Genomic DNA, 16,691 nt, shown 5'->3' on the forward strand with positions numbered 1-16,691 from the left:
CGCATGATTTCCCATTAAATATACATACAGCTCTCAACTCCACTTAGGCAGGCAGGGAAAATAATATTTACATTTACAGAATATATTCCTGTTGTTAGTGCAGCTCCTTCAGACTCCTTTTCGAAAGCCTGTCTCTGTAGTGGCTTTTCATGACCACTCCCGGTGGCTTTCCAAATCTTTCTGGCTCCACCAGTTCAAACCTCGAAATTGCCCACTACATCTCTCAGTTTCCTAACATGCCCCGGGGTGTCACACTCTTTATCTTTTTTGTCATCCTGTGAGCTCTGTTTGTTTTCCCCCCTGTCCTGGGAATGCACCACGACTGTACACAAACTCTTCTCTTTAAAGGCAGCAGATTGTTGTGTTACAGTTTTGCTTGCCAATCTTTGATTCCAATTTCCCTGGGCTAGATCTGTTCTCACCCGATTTAAATTGACCCTCCAATAATTAATTATTTCTACTCTGGATTGTTCCTTGTCCTTTTCCATAGTAACCTAAATATTTTGTTACTAAGATCACTGCCCCATAAGTGTTCCCCTACTGACCGTTAATCTGCTTGACCCACCTCATTCCCCAGAACCAGATCTAACAATGTGTCCTCCATCATTGCTTTGAAACATACTGATGCTCTTGTTGGAGATGGTCGTGGCCTGGCATCGGTGTGGCACAAACGTTACTTGCCATTTACCAGGCCAAGCCTGAATGTGCCCAGATCTTGCTGTATGTGGGTATGGACTCCCATCAGTATCTGAGAAGCAGCCAACGGTACTGAACACTGCAGTCTTAAGCGAACTTCGCCACTTCTGATCTTATGATGGAGGGTGAGTCATTGGTGAAGTGCTGAAGATGGTTGGGCCTAGGACACTACCTCAGGAACGCCTGCAGCAATATCTGAGCACTGAGATGATTGTCCTCCAACAACCACAGCCTTCTTCCTTTGTGCCAGGAGTGACTCCACCCAGCAGAGATTTCCCCCTGAATCCCATTGATTTGAATTTTGCTGGGGCTCCTTGATGCCGCACTCAGTCAAATGCTACCTTGATGTCAAGGATAATCAGTCCTACCTCAACTCCTGAATTTGGATGAAGGTGTAACAAGATCTGGAAACGAGTAACCCAGATGCAACTTCATATATCATATATCAAATGAGACATGATCTGATTTAAACAAGTTGAATTCTGGCAGTGTTTCATAATATTTTTTCAATCACTGTTACTTTGAAAATAGTTGATTGTTTAGAAAACTTTGCAAGCAACTAGTGCACCTTGATCAACAGTGACTCTGCAGTGTCTGTTTTGATAACGGCCAGGAGATTGCTGCCAGTGTGGCAACTATGGTAAAGCCATTTGCTAGTCTGGTTGATGTATCAGTGCACCCAATACTTGCCCCTCAGTCAGTATGCAGACAGTATGGCTTTGGTATGGCGGTATGATTTTAATTTAAAAAATTCAACTGCAAACATCTGGCATACTTTCCAGAAGGCATTGATTCTACTTCATGTGTTTGTCCTCTGCTTTCCTTAGGATAGTAAGAAGTCTTACAACACCAGGTTAAAGTCCAACAGGTTTGTTTTCGATGACACTAGCTTTCGGAGCGCTGCTCCTTCCTCAGGTGAATGAAGAGGTATGTTCCAGAAACATATATATAGACAGATTCAAAGATGCCAGACAATGCTTGGAATACGAGCATTAGCAGGTGATTAAATTTTTACAGATCCAGAGATGGGGTAACCCCAGGTTAAAGAGGTGTAAATTGTGTCAAGCCAGGACAGTTGGTAGGATTTCGCAGGCCAGATGGTGGGGGATGAATGTAATGCGACATGAATCCCAGGTCCCGGTTGAGGCCGCACTCATGTGTGCGGAATTTGGCTATAAGCTTCTGCTCGGCGATTCTGCGTTGTCGCGCGTCCTGAAGGCCGCCTTGGAGAACGCTTACCCGTAGATCAGAGGCTGAATGTCCTTGACTGCTGAAGTGTTCCCCGACTGGAAGGGAACATTCCTGCCTGGTGATTATCGCGCAATGTCCGTTCATTCGTTGTCGCAGCGTCTGCATGGTCTCGCCAATGTACCACGCTTCGGGACATCCTTTCCTGCAGCGTATGAGGTAGACAACGTTGGTCAAGTCGCACGAGTATGTACCGCGTACCTGGTGGGTGGTGTTCTCACGTGTAATGGTGGTATCCATGTCGATGATTGGCACGTCTTGCAGAGATCGCCATGGCAGGGTTGTGTGGTGTTGTGGTTACTGTTCTGAAGACTGGGTAGTTTGCTGCAAACAATGGCTTGTTTGAGCTTGCGCGGTTGTTTGAAGGCAAGTAGTGGGGGTGTGGGGATGACCTTGGCAAAATGTTCATCTTCATCGATGACGTGTTGAAGGCTGTGAAGAAGATGTTGTAGTTTCTCCGCTCCGGGAAAGTACTGGATGACAAAGGGTATCCCATGTTTGTCTTCTGAGGAGGTCGGTGCGGTTTTTTGCTGTGGCGCGTTGGAACTGTCATGACGCATTACATTCATCCCCCACCATCTGGCCTGCAAAGTCCTACCAACTGTCCTGGCTTGATACAATTCACACCTCTTTAACCTTGGGTTACCCCATCTCTGGATCTGTAAAGATTTAATCACCTGCTAATGCTCGCATTCCAAGCATTGTCTGGCATCTTTGAATCTGTCTATATATATATATATGTTTCTGGAACATACCTCTGCATTCACTTGAGGAAGGAGCAGCGCTCCGAAAGCTAGTGACATCGAAACAAACCTGTTGGACTTTAACCTGGTGTTGTAAGACTTCTTACTGTGCTCACCCCAGTCCAACGCCGGCATCTCCACATCATTCCTTAGGATAGATTTATCATACAAAGAGAAAACAATCGCTGGGATAATGTGCGTTCTAAAGCTTGATATCTCACAACCTTGGGAGACCCATGTCATCATTCCTGTTTCCCAATGATGTAAAAATGCCATACCACCAGTAATGTTTCTCCTCTGTGCTCAGCATTTCCCACAGCAGCATGGCTGAAAGCAGTAATGTGGTGGTGTGAGTGACAGGCTCACATTGGATCTCCTGGCCATTACACATTGAGTAGTTGTGTTCCTTTTGTTGGCAGTAATATTTTGCTTATTTTATATCATTATTTTTATTTCTTTCTCTGTCTTGCAGAACCAAGTATTCTTTCTTGTAATCATCACAGCTTTCTCACCCTGTCACTGTTTTCCCGTTGAGTCTGAATCTTATTTTATTGTTCAATAGCCACAGGCAGCACCCAAAGAACAAAGAACAAAGAAATGTACAGCACAGGAACAGGCCCTTCGGCCCTCCAAGCCCGTGCCGACCATACTGCCCGACTAAACTACAATCTTCTTCACTTCCTGGGTCCGTATCCTTCTATTCCCATCCTATTCATATATTTGTCAAGATGCCCCTTAAATGTCCCTATCGTCCCTGCTTCCACTACCTCCTCCGGTAGCGAGTTCCAGGTACCCACTACCCTCTGAGTAAAAAACTTGCCTCGTACATCTACTCTAAACCTTGCCCCTCTCACCTTAAACCTATGCCCCCTAGTAATTGACCCCTCTACCCTGGGGAAAAGCCTCTGACTATCCACTCTGTCTATGCCCCTCATAATTTTGTATACCTCTATCAGGTCGCCCCTCAACCTCCTTCGTTCCAGTGAAAACAAACCGAGTTTATTCAATCGCTCCTCGTAGCTTATGCCCTCCATACCAGGCAACATTCTGGTAAATCTCTTCTGCACCCTCTCTAAAGCCTCCACATCCTTCTGGTAGTGTGGCGACCAGAATTGAACACTATACTCCAAGTGTGGCCTAACTAAGGTTCTATACAGCTGCAACATGACTTGCCAATTCTTATACTCAATGCCCCGGCCAATGAAGGCAAGCATGCCGTATGCCTTCTTGACTACCTTCTCCACCTGTGTTGCCCCTTTCAATGACCTGTGGACCTGTACTCCTAGATCTCTTTGACTTTCAATACTCTTGAGGGTTCTACCATTCACTGTATAAAAATGGTTTCATGGTCATCATTAGGCTTTTAATTCCAGATATTTTATTGAGTTTAAATTCCACGCCTGCGTGGTGGGATTCGAACCCAGGTCCCCAAATTATTACCCTGGGTCTCTGGATTACTAGTCCTGCAACAATACCAGTACACCACCGCCCACCCCACCCGTATCATGTTTAGCTGGCCATTCTTCATTCATGACCATGTCGTTGAACTATTTGACATTAGGATTCATAAACTCAAACTTCATCTCATTTTCACCAACGTCCTAACATGGACTTCCAGCTGGATCACTGGGTAATGATCAAGTGAGGGAACCTGCCGTGGCCACTTTTGTGACGTTTGGTAAACAAACCCGATAATGTATTGCGTCATTTGTCCTGAGTAGCTTTAGTGTCACACAAGTGGCAGGCAATGACCATCTCCAACAAGCGAGAATGCAACAATCTCCCCTTGACGTCCATTGCTGAATCCCCCACAGTCAACACCCTGGGGGTTACCATTGACCAGATACTGAACTGAAATAGCCACATAAATACCCTGGGCAGAAGTTTATGGTCACGTCGCGGTGGGGCTGAGAAATGCAGTGAGCCATTCAAAAGTCTATTAACTTCGGTGAGACATGAAATTCCCACCGACAGGTGGGGCTGTAAAATTCCACCCTGTGGCTACAAGAACAGGTCAGAGGCTGGGAATTCTGCAGCAAGTAACTCGCCTCCTGACCCCCAAAGCCTGTCCACCACCCACAAAGTACATGTCAGGAGTGTGATGGAATACTCCCCACTAGCCTGGATGAATGTGGTTCCAATAATAATCCTTCTCAAGGGCAATTAAGGATGTGCAATAAAAGCTGGCCTAACCAGCAAGCCCACATCCTGTGAAAGAATTTTTAAAAGAGTGTATTTTATTCAACGTTTGACTTGATGTAAGTATTCATCTCTTGCCAGGTGCAACTGAAGCCTATGGTTCCCGGAACCTCTGAAGAACAGATGGAACACAGCATTGCTGCTGAGCGGCGCCGGATGAGGTTACGCCACCTGGAAACCATCAAAGCTCTGGTCTCCTCCAGCACAATTCAAAATGGTAGCCATTTTGTGTTCTCCTTGCCTCTACCCCCGCCCCCCAGATTATTCAAAAATGTTCTATTTGCATGATCTCTGAAGCATTACACAAGAACTATGACTCAACCAGTCCGTGCCAGTGTTTATGTTCCACTTTAGCATCCTCCCATCTTTTATCGTCTAAATCTACTGTTGTAACCATCCATTCCCATCTCCTTCAAATGTCCAGCTTTCCCCTTAAATACATCTATATTTTCACTTCAATCGCTTCTTGTTGTAGCAAGTTCCACGTTCTCGCCAGTCTTTGGGTAAAGGTGTTGCTTCTGAAATTCCCATTGGATTTTTGAGCGACCATCTTTTTAGATGGTCTCCAGTTAAGCTCTTTCCCTCAAGAGGAAAAATTGGAAGGGATTTTGCAGTGGCGGAGGGCAGCTCGCCTGAGCCGGCAGCGACCTTCTGGTCCCGCCATTGACGATGGCATTTCCCATTGAACGCACCCCTCACTGCCCCAAAACCTACGGTGGGGGTGCACCGTCGGCAGACCCCATCAGTGTGAACGACCAGAAAATCCCGCTCATTCTCTCTGTGCCCCACTCTACCAAAACCTTTCAGAATTATAAACACCTCTGTTCGGTCAGCCCTCAGCCACCTTTTCTCAAGAGAGAAGAGACTCAGCCTGTCAATTCTTTCTGTATATATTATATCTCCACACATTTCAGACATCTTCCTTGTAAATCCTTTCTGCACCCTCTCCAATGCCTCTATATCCTTTCTCTAATTAAGCGACTAGAACTGCATGCAGAAGTTTCAGTGTGGTCTAATCAAGGTTTACCATAACTTTCCTACTTTTCAATTCCGTCCTTCTGGAAGTGAAGTCTAGGGTTTATTTGGGGTTTTTTCATGACCTTGCTAACCTATGATGCAACTTTTAGATTAGTATCTGAAAGCAATCGTGATTAAAGATGGCTGGAGTATCATGTGTAATAATACAAATGGAATGTAGATCACCATTTGCGTAATAATTTGTCATTCAGCTTTGGTTGATCAAACTGCTTCAGTCAGCTGTGATGCCCTCCACAGCCAAATAGTCTGACAATGCAAGCTCAATGATGGAGATTGACCACTTTGGAGAGGTGCTTTGAGCTAACTGGAGAATATGGGTTTGCAGCCCAACAGAGTCAAGATTTTCAGACACGATCCAGATTCAATTTGAGACAGAAACCGGTCAGCAGAGAATGCGGTTAAATATGGTTTCCTGTTGGATGTAGCCACGTCACAAACAACTTTCATAAATGAGAAAGTACTCATAACCTCATTGAAAGAGCTTACACTTTGTATCTCTCTTTTCTTTCTCGCTCACTTCTCTCTCCAGATGGCTAAGTGACATCTGATAGAATAGATTTTTGTTGTCAACACTTGTCGGAGTTGTTTTCGGGTTGTCTCCAAGCGTCAGTTTTTTTGCAGCAAATAATACTAAACTGTCAGCTGAAGTGGCATGTGGAATTTTGAATTGAAATTCATATTTTTGATCACCTTTTTTTTTTCTCTCTCGCTCACCGCCCCGCACAAACACACTTTCTCTCTCTCCCTCAGTAAAAATCATCTAGCGTCAGGGCCATATAGTTAATTGTAACTCAATCTAACAATAATTCAAGTGTTTATTTTAAATTAATTAATTAGTGCTTAAATGTCACTCAGCGGGGTGCAGTGCTCCAACTGTGAGACGTGGCAGATCTGTGACGCTTCCAGCGTTCCGGTCAACAACATCTGCGGCAAGTGTAACCAATGGCAGCTCCTCACAGACTGCGTGGTTCAATTGGAGCAGCAATTGGATGCACTTAGGAGCATGCAGGTGGCGGAAAGCGTCATAGATAGGAGTTATAGAGACGTGGTCACACCCAAGGTGCAGGCAGAGAGATGGGTGACCACCAGAAGGAGCAGGCAGTCGGTGCAGGAATCTCATGTTATTGTCCCCCTCTCTAACAGGTATACCGCTTTGGATACTGTTGGGGGGAATAGCCTATCGGGGAAAACAGCAGCAGCCAAAGCAGTGGCACCACGGCTGGCTCTGATGTTCAGCAGGGAGGGTCAAAGCGCAGAAGAGCAATAGTCATAGGGGACTCTATAGTCAGGGGCACAGATAGGTGCTTCTGTGGACGTGAAAGAGACTCCAGGATGGTATGTTGCCTCCCTGGTGCCAGGGTCCAGGATGTCTCCGAACGGGTAGAGGGCATCCTGAAGGGGGAGGGCAAACAGGCAGAGGTCGTTGTACATATTGGTACTAACGACATAGGCAGGAAGGGGCATGAAGTCCTGCAGCAGGAGTTCAGGGAGCTAGGCAGAAAGTTAAAAGACAGGACTTCTAGGATTGTAATCTCTGGATTACTCCCTATGCCACGTGCCAGTGAGGCTAGAAATAGGAAGGTAGAGCAGCTAAACAGCTGGTATAGGAGGGAGGGTTTCCATTATCTGGACCACTGGGAGCTCTTCCGGGACAGGTGTGACCTGTATAAGAAGGACGGGTTGCATCTAAACTGGAGAGGCATAAATATCCTGGCCGTGAGGTTTGCTAGTGTCACACTGGAGGGTTTAAACTAGTATGGCAGGGGGGTGGGTACCAGAGCAATAGGTCAGAAGGTGAAAACATTGAGGGAGAGCTAGGGAATAGGGACAGTGTGGCTCTGAGGAAGAGCAGACAGGGAGATGTTGCTGAAAACAGCGGGTCTGGTGGCCTGAGGCGCATATGTTTTAATGCAAGAAGTATAACTGGTAAGGCAGATGAACTTGGAGCTTGGATTAATACTTGGAACTATGATGTTGTTGCCATTACAGAGACCTGGTTGAGGGAAGGACAGGATTGGCAGCTAAACGTTCCAGGATTTAGATATTTCAGGCGGGATAGAGGGGGATGTAAAAGGGGTGGGGGAGTTGCGCTACTGATTAAGGAGAATATCACAGCTGTACTACGGGAGGACACCTCAGAGGGCAGCGAGGCTATATGGGTAGAGATCAGGAATAAGAAGGGTGCAGTCACACTGTTGGGGATTTACTACAGGCCTCCCAACAGCCAGCGGGAGATAGAGGAGCAGATAGGTAGACAGATTTTGGAAAGGAATAAAAGCAACAGGGTTGTTGTGATGGGTGACTTCAACTTCCCCAATATTGATTGGGACTCACTTAGTCCTAGGGGCTTGGACGGGGCAGGGTTTGTCAGGAGCATCCAGGAGACCTTCTTAAAACAATATGTAGATAGTCCAACTAGGGAAGGGGCTGTACTGGACCTGGTATCGGGGCATGAGCCCGGCCAGGTGGTAGAAGTTTTAGTAGGGGAGCATTTCGGGAACAGTGACCACAATTCAGTAAGTTTTAAAGTGCTGGTGGACAAGGATAAGAGTGGTCCTAGGGTGAATGTGCTAAATTGGGGGAAGGCTAATTATAACAATATTAGGCGGGAACTGAAGAACCTAGATTGGGGGCAGATGTTTGAGAGTGAATCAACATCTGACATGTGGGAGGCTTTCAAATGTCAGTTGAAAGGAATTCAGGACCGGCATATTCCTGTGTGGAAGAAGGATAAATACGGCAAATTTCGCGAACCGTGGATAACGAGAGATATTGTAGGCCTCGTCAAAAAGAAAAAGGAGGCATTTGTCAGGGCTAGAAGGCTGGGAACAGACAAAGCCTGTGTGGAATATAAGGAAAGTAGGAAGGAAATTGAGCAAGGAGTCAGGAGGGCTAAAAGGGGTCACGAAAAGTCATTGGCAAATAGGGTAAAGGAAAATCCCAAGGCTTTTTACACGTACATAAAAAGCAAGAGGATAGCCAGGGAAAAGGTTGGCCCACTGAAGGACAGGCAAGGGAATCTGTGGAGCCAGAGGAAATGGGCGAGGTACTAAATGAATACTTTGCATCAGTATTCACCAAAGAGAAGGAATTGGTGGATGTTGAGTCTGGAGAAGAGTGTGTAGTTAGCCTGGGTCACATTGATATCCAAAAAGACGAGGTGTTGGGCATCTTGAAAAAGTATTAAGGTAGATAAATCCCCAGGGCCTGATGGGATCTACCTCAGAATACTGAAGGAGGCTAGAGAGGAAATTGCTGAGGCCTTGACAGAAATCTTTGGATCCTCACTGTCTTCAGGTGATGTCCCGGAGGACTGGAGAATAGCCAATGTTGTTCCTTTGTTTAATAAGGGTAGCAAGGATAATCCAGGGAACTACAGGACGGTGAGCCTTATGTCAGTGGTAGGTAAATTACTGGAGAGAATTCTTCGAGACAGGATCTACTCCCATTTGGGAGCAAATGGATGTATTAGCGAGAGGCAGCACGGTTTTGTGAAGGGGAGGTCGTGTCTCACTAACTTGATAGAGTTTTTCGAAGAGGTCACAAAGGTGATTGATGCAGGTAGGGCAGTGGATGTTGTCTATATGGACTTCAGTAAGGCCTTTGACAAGGTCCCTCATGGTAGACTAGTATAAAAGGTGAAGTCACACGGGATCAGGGGTGAGCTGGCAAGGTGGATACAGAACTGGCTAGGTCATAGAAGGCAGAGAGTAGCAATGGAAGGATGCTTTTCTAATTGGAGGGCTGTGACCAGTGGTGTTCCGCAGGGATCAGTGCTGGGACCTTTGCTGTCCGTAGTATATATAAATGATTTGGAGGAAAATGTAACTGGTCTGATTAGTAAGTTTGCAGACAACGCAAAGGTTGGTGGAATTGCGGATAGCGATGGGGACTGTTGGAGGATACAGCAGGATTTAGATCGTTTGGAGACTTGGGCGGAGAGATGGCAGATGGAGTTTAATCCGGACAAATGTGAGGTAATGCATTTTGGAAGGTCTAATGCAGGTAGGGAATATACAGTGAATGGTAGAACCCTCAAGAGTATTGACAGGCAGAGAGATCTAGGTGTACAGGTCCACAGGTCACTGAAAGGGGCAACACAGGTGGAGAAGATAGTCAAGAAGGCATACGGCATGCTTGACTTCATTGGCCGGGGCATTGAGTATAAGAATTGGCAAGTCATGTTGCAGCTGTATAGAACCTTAGTTCGGCCACACTTGGAATATAGTGTTCAAATCTGGTCGCCACACTACCAGAAGGATGTGGAGGCTTTAGAGAGGGTGCAGAAGAGATTTACAAGGATGTTTCCTGGTATGGAGGGCATTAGCTATGAGGAGCGGTTGAATAAACTTGGTTTGTTCTCACTGGAACAACGGAGGTTGAGGGGTGACCTGATAGAGGTCTTACAAAATTATATGGGGCATAGACAGAGTGGATAGTCAGAGGCTTTTCCCCAGGGTAGAGGGGTCAATTACTAGGGGGCATAGGTTTAAGGTGAGAGGGGCAAGGTTTAGAGTAGATGTACGAGGCAAGTTTTTTTACACAAGGGTAGTGGGTGCCTGGAACTCGCTACCGGAGGAGGTGGTGGAAGCAGGGACGATAGTGACATTTAAGGGGCATCTTGACAAATACATGAATAGGATGGGAATAGAGGGATACGCACCCCGGAAGTGTAGAAGATTTTAGTTTAGACGGGCAGCATGGTCGGCATGGGCTTGGAGGGCCGAAGGGCCTGTTCCTGTGCTGTACTTTTCTTTGTTCTTTTTTCTTTGTTCTCTCTCACTCTCTCTCTCTCTCACACACTACAATGGGACACACAGGAATGTCCCAATCTTATTCAGGGAGGAACTCCTCGGCTTAGAGCTTTTCCTGTTTGAGATTTGGCGGTATTGTGATTGTTCTGGAAATCGAACATGCACAAAAAGCCCGTGGTGTGATACCTAATCTCAATTTTCTCAGGATTGTATGCTCATATTCCTGAGACGACTGCTTTTATTGTCTCTGGCTATGTGTTATCAAACTGTGTTATACAGAAAAAAGGAAATGAAAATTCTAAAACTCTGCACCACAGAAGAAATCCATGAAAGAAACAAACCATCAATGAGTCTTAATGCACAGGTGAGGGGCAGTGAAGAGGTATGTTGTGACAGGAGTCAGTCAGTGCTGTTGACACTGATAACGCATTCATGTTTTCTATGGTGTCCTATCTCATCACAAGATGGTTAAATGCCCGATTCTTCAGTGTTTTTATTTAATTGACTTGTGCAAATGTATGGGCAGGTATTTAAATTGACAGTTGTATTGGCTGTGGGCAGGAGGGCATGGAGAGCTTTGTCTCCCTCATGCATCTCTAGATGCGGGAGCTACTAAGCCTAAATAAGTTTATATGTTCAGGGTACTTGCAACAAGAAGTGAATTTGCAATCTGAAATTGTGAACGTAATAGAGTCATAGATGTTTACAGCATGGAAACAGGCCCATTGGCCTAGCTTGTCCCTGCTGCCCAATTTCTATCACTAAGCTAGTCCCACTTGCCTGCATTTGGCCCATCTTACTATACCCATGCTGCCAAACAAATGCAGCTTTGTCACAAGATCAAGGTACCTTGATCAAACCTTCTTGTGTATGTTTGCTCCAGTGATTGCTCACATGGGTCCGAATTACAAGGGTCGGTTCCCTGAGCTGGTCTTCAAGTGAAAAACTGAGATATCATTAACACGTGGAATATGTTTCCCAAACCAGAGCCAAATAGTGAAGAATACCAGAGTGCAGTTCCAGCAGGGAAGACCAGGGTTGAGAGCATTGAGCTTGTCCTGCCACCTCATGCGAATCACCAGGGTAACACTTTCGGAGGACAGATCATGGCTTGGATGGAGAGCGTTGCTGCAATCTCTGCAAGGTCAGATCTCTATTGTATTTGTTTGCTGTCCTTCTTCCAGATGCTGTTAGCTGGTCGGCAGGAACTCTGGTTCCAGTTCCCTCCTCATGCCGCTCTGTAATGGGCCCTCACCAGAGGCCGGCAACAACAATAGGGATGAAGAATGTTTCTCTCACTCCCTCTACCCCCCTACCAATCCCACACTCTTAATCATTTCAGTGATGAGACTCTGATCAATAATCTTCTTGCTCAAGACAGCATAAAAGGTTTTTAAATTTTTTTAAAAATCAATTTGATTATTTGAATTATTTAACTTTCTCCCTTCTGTTTATCAATGACCTTCCATTTCTGATTTGTAATTTTTTTGATTGACAGTTTTCATTGACAGTGTATTACTTGCTGACAGGCACCGTGATACCTGTACAGCTATAATTCATTTTATGAATATAAATATTAGTTTTAGTAATCAGCTACAAGAGTTTTGCAAATGCAATGTGGTAGCCAAATTGAGATGCAGAAAGTCCGATCAGCACATTAAGCATGCACCAGATAGATCTTTGTTTATATGTAAATAGATAAATATAGATTTAAAAAATAAATAAATATAGATTTTTTAAAAAAGATACAGTTATCTATCTGTATTATGCTTACAGGAATTTGGAGTATATGGGGTTGTTTTTCATATGCTCCTCCTGGGCATAAAGCATCCCTTTGACAGTTCAGAGAACTGAAAATCAGCGGTGGAGGAGATCAAAACACATCTTGCTCAATTTACAGTGAGGCCTAGAGGCTCTGTGATCTCCCCACGGATGCTCTGGACTCTCCTTGTATTGAGGAAGGGGGTATTTATGGGGCCTCCTGCAGAGTTTTGATCTTAGCTGTTAGTCAATAGGTCACTTTGCGCGATCTGTAGCATGTTGCTTCCACTGATTAACATGCATGTGGTCCTGTGTTGTAGCTTGCCCAGGTTGACATCTGATTTTTAAGTATACCAGATGCCTGCTCCTGGCCCTCCTACACTCGCGAATCAGGTTCATTCCTTGGCTTAAAGGTAACGGCAGGGTGGGCGATATGCCGGGCCTTGAGTTTACAGGTTATGGGTGTGTACAATTCCGCTGCTGCTGAAGGCCCATTGCACCTCATAGATGCCTAGTTTTGAGCTGGTACTGCCACGTAACACAAGGGACAGTGTTCTTATTGTGAAGATGGGACTTTATCTTCACAAGGACTGTGCAATGGTGATTCCTAATGTACTGTCATGAATAAAAGTGTCCCTGATTGGTAAATTGGTGAGGACAAGTTCCTTAGGTTTTTCCCTCATGTTGGTTCTCTCACCACAGGCCCTGTCTGCTAGATATGTCCTTTAGGATTTAGTGAGCTTTGCCAGTAGCCATGGTAGACATTGAAGTCCCCACCCAGAGTACATTTTGTGCCCTTGCTACTCTCAATGATTTGTCCAAGTGGTGTTCAACATGGAGGAGCACTGCCTCATCAGCTGAGCGAGGGTTGTTCAGGTTATGAACAGGAGGTTTCATTGCCGATCTTTTATCTCATGTTGACTCCGACCCTCGCTCCACTTGATTGATAGACACAATACCTTTAACTTTGAATCAAATCACTTCGTTATTGAACACAATGTAAAATCCCAATGCTTGTCACCTTTACAAGAGTGGTTCTAACTTACACTGCATGATTCTACCTTCCTTTGCTACCACTACAAGTTCACTGTTAATACTTATCTAACTTCTAATGGACTTGTGGAGACGGCACCATCTCATCGCACTGGCCAGGCACAAGCGGGGATAAGACTCTGTCTTCAAGCTTGAGGCTTCTTCCTTCTGCAGTGTTATACCTCAAGGTTTCGCTGATGAAATCTCTTTGTATCACCACCTTATACAGCTCTCGCTGGCACTGATCGCAAGCTTCCAGTCATGTGATCACAGGATGGCACTAATCAATCACTGTCCTTGAGTCACGAATGTTCAAAGAGTCGTGACTCACTCAGGGTTCGTAATTCTTCTCAGGAGCATGACACACGGGCCTGTGATTGATCACTGTATGACCAAGGCATAGCAACAGCCAACCAGCTCCTGTGCTCATTCCATGGCGGCACATCCTGTTTTTCATGGCAGATCCCCCCTGTTTATGCTGCTTATGGTGATGCAGAGTTAGCCTTTTTAACCATCAGGCTTTGCTGGTGCCTTTATGAATACCCATCAGGCTATAGTGTCTCTTTTAACTTGCCCATATTTCCCAGTACTTTTGCCCCTTCTACCCCTTGCATTCCGTGCAATTTAACCATACTCAATAATTCCCCCAACCCCAGTATTCCTTGTTCTTCACCCTGCATCCACTATCACAATGACATCTCTCACCCTGTTTCCTCACTTATCCCATTTATTCCTTGTGATACCATTACTGCATCACATCAAATCATGTGCTGTTTGCTCCTCCTGGTCACATTCCTTTCCCACCGACCACATTAGCCGATTTGCTTACCTGCATGTCATTGAATTCCTATAATCACCATGCAGTTCCCTGTCCCTATCCGCTCTCCGTCAGCCGAACCACTGAGTTCTCCTCCCTCACCCTGTTACTTTCTTCCCCCCCAACCCATCCCCTATTAACTGACTGTGAGCAACAGAACAAGCAATTCACCAGGAAATGAGGTGGAGGGTGAGGAGATTTTTTTTTTTTAAAAATCACTTTTGCGGTTACTGCACCTGACAAAATCTTGAGCGGATTACTGAGATTAGTGCTGTTGGTGAGGTAGGAATAAATAGACATCTAAAAGGCACTTGATAAAGTGACACCCAACAGACTTGTGAGCAAATTTAGATGGAATAAAAGGGACAATAGCAACAAGGATACAGAATTGGCTGAGTCACAAGAAACAGAGAGTTAATGGATGTTTTTCAGACTGGAGAAAAGTTTATAGCGGAGTTCCTCGGGGCTCACTGTTTGGACCCCTGCTCTTCACATGTTTCATGATCTAGACTTTGTACGGGGCAAAATTAAAAAATTTGCGTATGATACAAAAATTGGAAACATCGTGAACTGTTCGAGAATAATATGGAACTTCCAAAGGGCATAGAGAGGTGGGTGGGCATGTGGCAAAGAAAAAGTATTTCAGATACGGCAGCACAGTGGTTAGCACTGCTGCCTCACAGCATCAGCGACCCGGCTTCAATTCTGGCCTCGGATGACTGTGTGGAGTTTGCACTTTCTCCCCGTGTGTGCGTGGGTTTCCTCCGGGTGCTACGGTTTCCTCCCACAGTCCAAAGATGTGCAGGTTTGGTGGATTGGCCATGCTAAATTGCCCCTTAGTGTCCAGAGATGTGCAGGTTAGGTGGGGTTACGGAGATGGGGCGAGAGAGTGGGCCTGGGTAGGGTGCTCTTTCAGAGGTTCAGTGCAAACTCGATGGGCCGAATGGCCTCCTTCTACACTGTAGGGATTCTTAAGAGGAAAAAACTTTTTCAAGCATTGAGTGGTTATGACCTGGAATGTGAAACAAATACAGAAAATATTGGGCAATCTCAGCAGGTCTGACAGCATTTATTGAGGGAGAAGGCCCATCGTGTCAGCCTGTTCCTGCCCCACTGATCATTTCTTCCTATCTTGACTCCATACTCTCTCCACTTGTCCAGTTCCTTCCAACCTACATTCAGATTCCTCTGATGTCCTACATCATATCAACAACTTCCAATTCCCCAGCCCTAACCACCTCCTCTTTACAATGGATATCCAATCCCTCTGTATCTCTGTACCTTTTGGGAGTTGGTGTCAAAACTGGAGAGAACTGGAATTAGGATGAGATTTATACTGTTGTGGGGGGTGTGGAGCAGTGGGGCTGGATAGAGCGCCAACGATAGGTGGAGATTGACAAAGATGTTGTGGACAAAAAGACAAAGAGAATGTAAATGGAGGTGATAAAGGCTAAGAAGGGTGCTGATAGTGGCTCATTAAGAGATTAGAATGTGTTAATGGGATAATCGGGGTAAGCACTATGTCAACGGACAACTTGGAACAGGGAACAGATGGCCCTGGTGGGGTGGGGTCGGGGGAGGGAAGACAATGGTGAGGGAAAAACGGATTGTTGGAAGAAATTAAAAATAAATCGGTAGAAATAAAAATAGGGTGAAGGTGGAGGAGGGGAGTTCATGGTCTGAAGTTGTTGAACCCAAAGTTAAGTCCTGAAGGCTGTAACGTGGCTGATCGAAGGGAGATGCTGTTCCTCCAGTTTGTGCTGGGCTTCACTGGAACATTGCAGCAGGCTGGGCATGTGGGCATCAGATCAGGATGGTGTCACAGTGGGTGGGAAACCATGATTAAGGAAGAAGGAAAACATGTCAGCAGCACTGTTTTGGAAAGTGGCATCAGACGTGAAAGAACTGAGAGAATGGGATGGAGCCCTTACAGGATGTGGGGTGTGCAGAGCTGTAGTCGAGGTAGCTGTGGGAGTTGGTGGGCTTGTAATGGATACTAGTGGACAGTCTATCCCCAGAAGTGGAGGTAGAGAAGTCAAGGAAGGGAAGTGTCGGAGATGGACCATGTGGAGGTGATAGGGGGGTGGAAATTGGAAGTGAAATTGATACATTTTTCGGGGTCCGGACGGGAACATGAAGTGGCACCAAACCAATCGTCGATGTACCGATAAGAGAGTTGTGGGATGGGGCCGGATTGACTGGAACAAGGAATGTTCCACATATCCCTAGCCACTCTTTTGGTTTGGAAGAAGTGTGTCAAGTTAAAGGAGAAATTGTTCAGTGAGAGGACAGATTAAGCCAGACAGAGGAGAGTGGTAGTGGATGGGAATTGTTCAGGCCTCTGTTCGAGAAAGAAGCAGAGAGCCCTCAGACCATCCTGGTGGGGAATGGAGGTACAGAGGG

General features: G+C 45.7%; 1 protein-coding gene across 4 annotated transcripts in view; it reads left to right on the forward strand.

Moving 5' to 3' along the window:
• acot11a (acyl-CoA thioesterase 11a) overlaps positions 1–16,691 on the forward strand; it is a 180,501-nt gene that overhangs the window by 90,845 nt on the left and 72,965 nt on the right. For all 4 annotated transcript variants that reach the window (XM_072511357.1, XM_072511355.1, XM_072511358.1 and 1 more), the window contains 2 exons: positions 4,968–5,103; positions 11,666–11,822. In XM_072511357.1, coding sequence (XP_072367458.1) covers positions 4,968–5,103; positions 11,666–11,822 — 293 coding nt within the window. The remainder of the gene's footprint in view (positions 1–4,967; positions 5,104–11,665; positions 11,823–16,691) is intronic.

Source organism: Scyliorhinus torazame, chromosome 7 (assembly GCF_047496885.1).
Source record: "Scyliorhinus torazame isolate Kashiwa2021f chromosome 7, sScyTor2.1, whole genome shotgun sequence".
Lineage (NCBI taxonomy): Eukaryota > Metazoa > Chordata > Chondrichthyes > Carcharhiniformes > Scyliorhinidae > Scyliorhinus > Scyliorhinus torazame.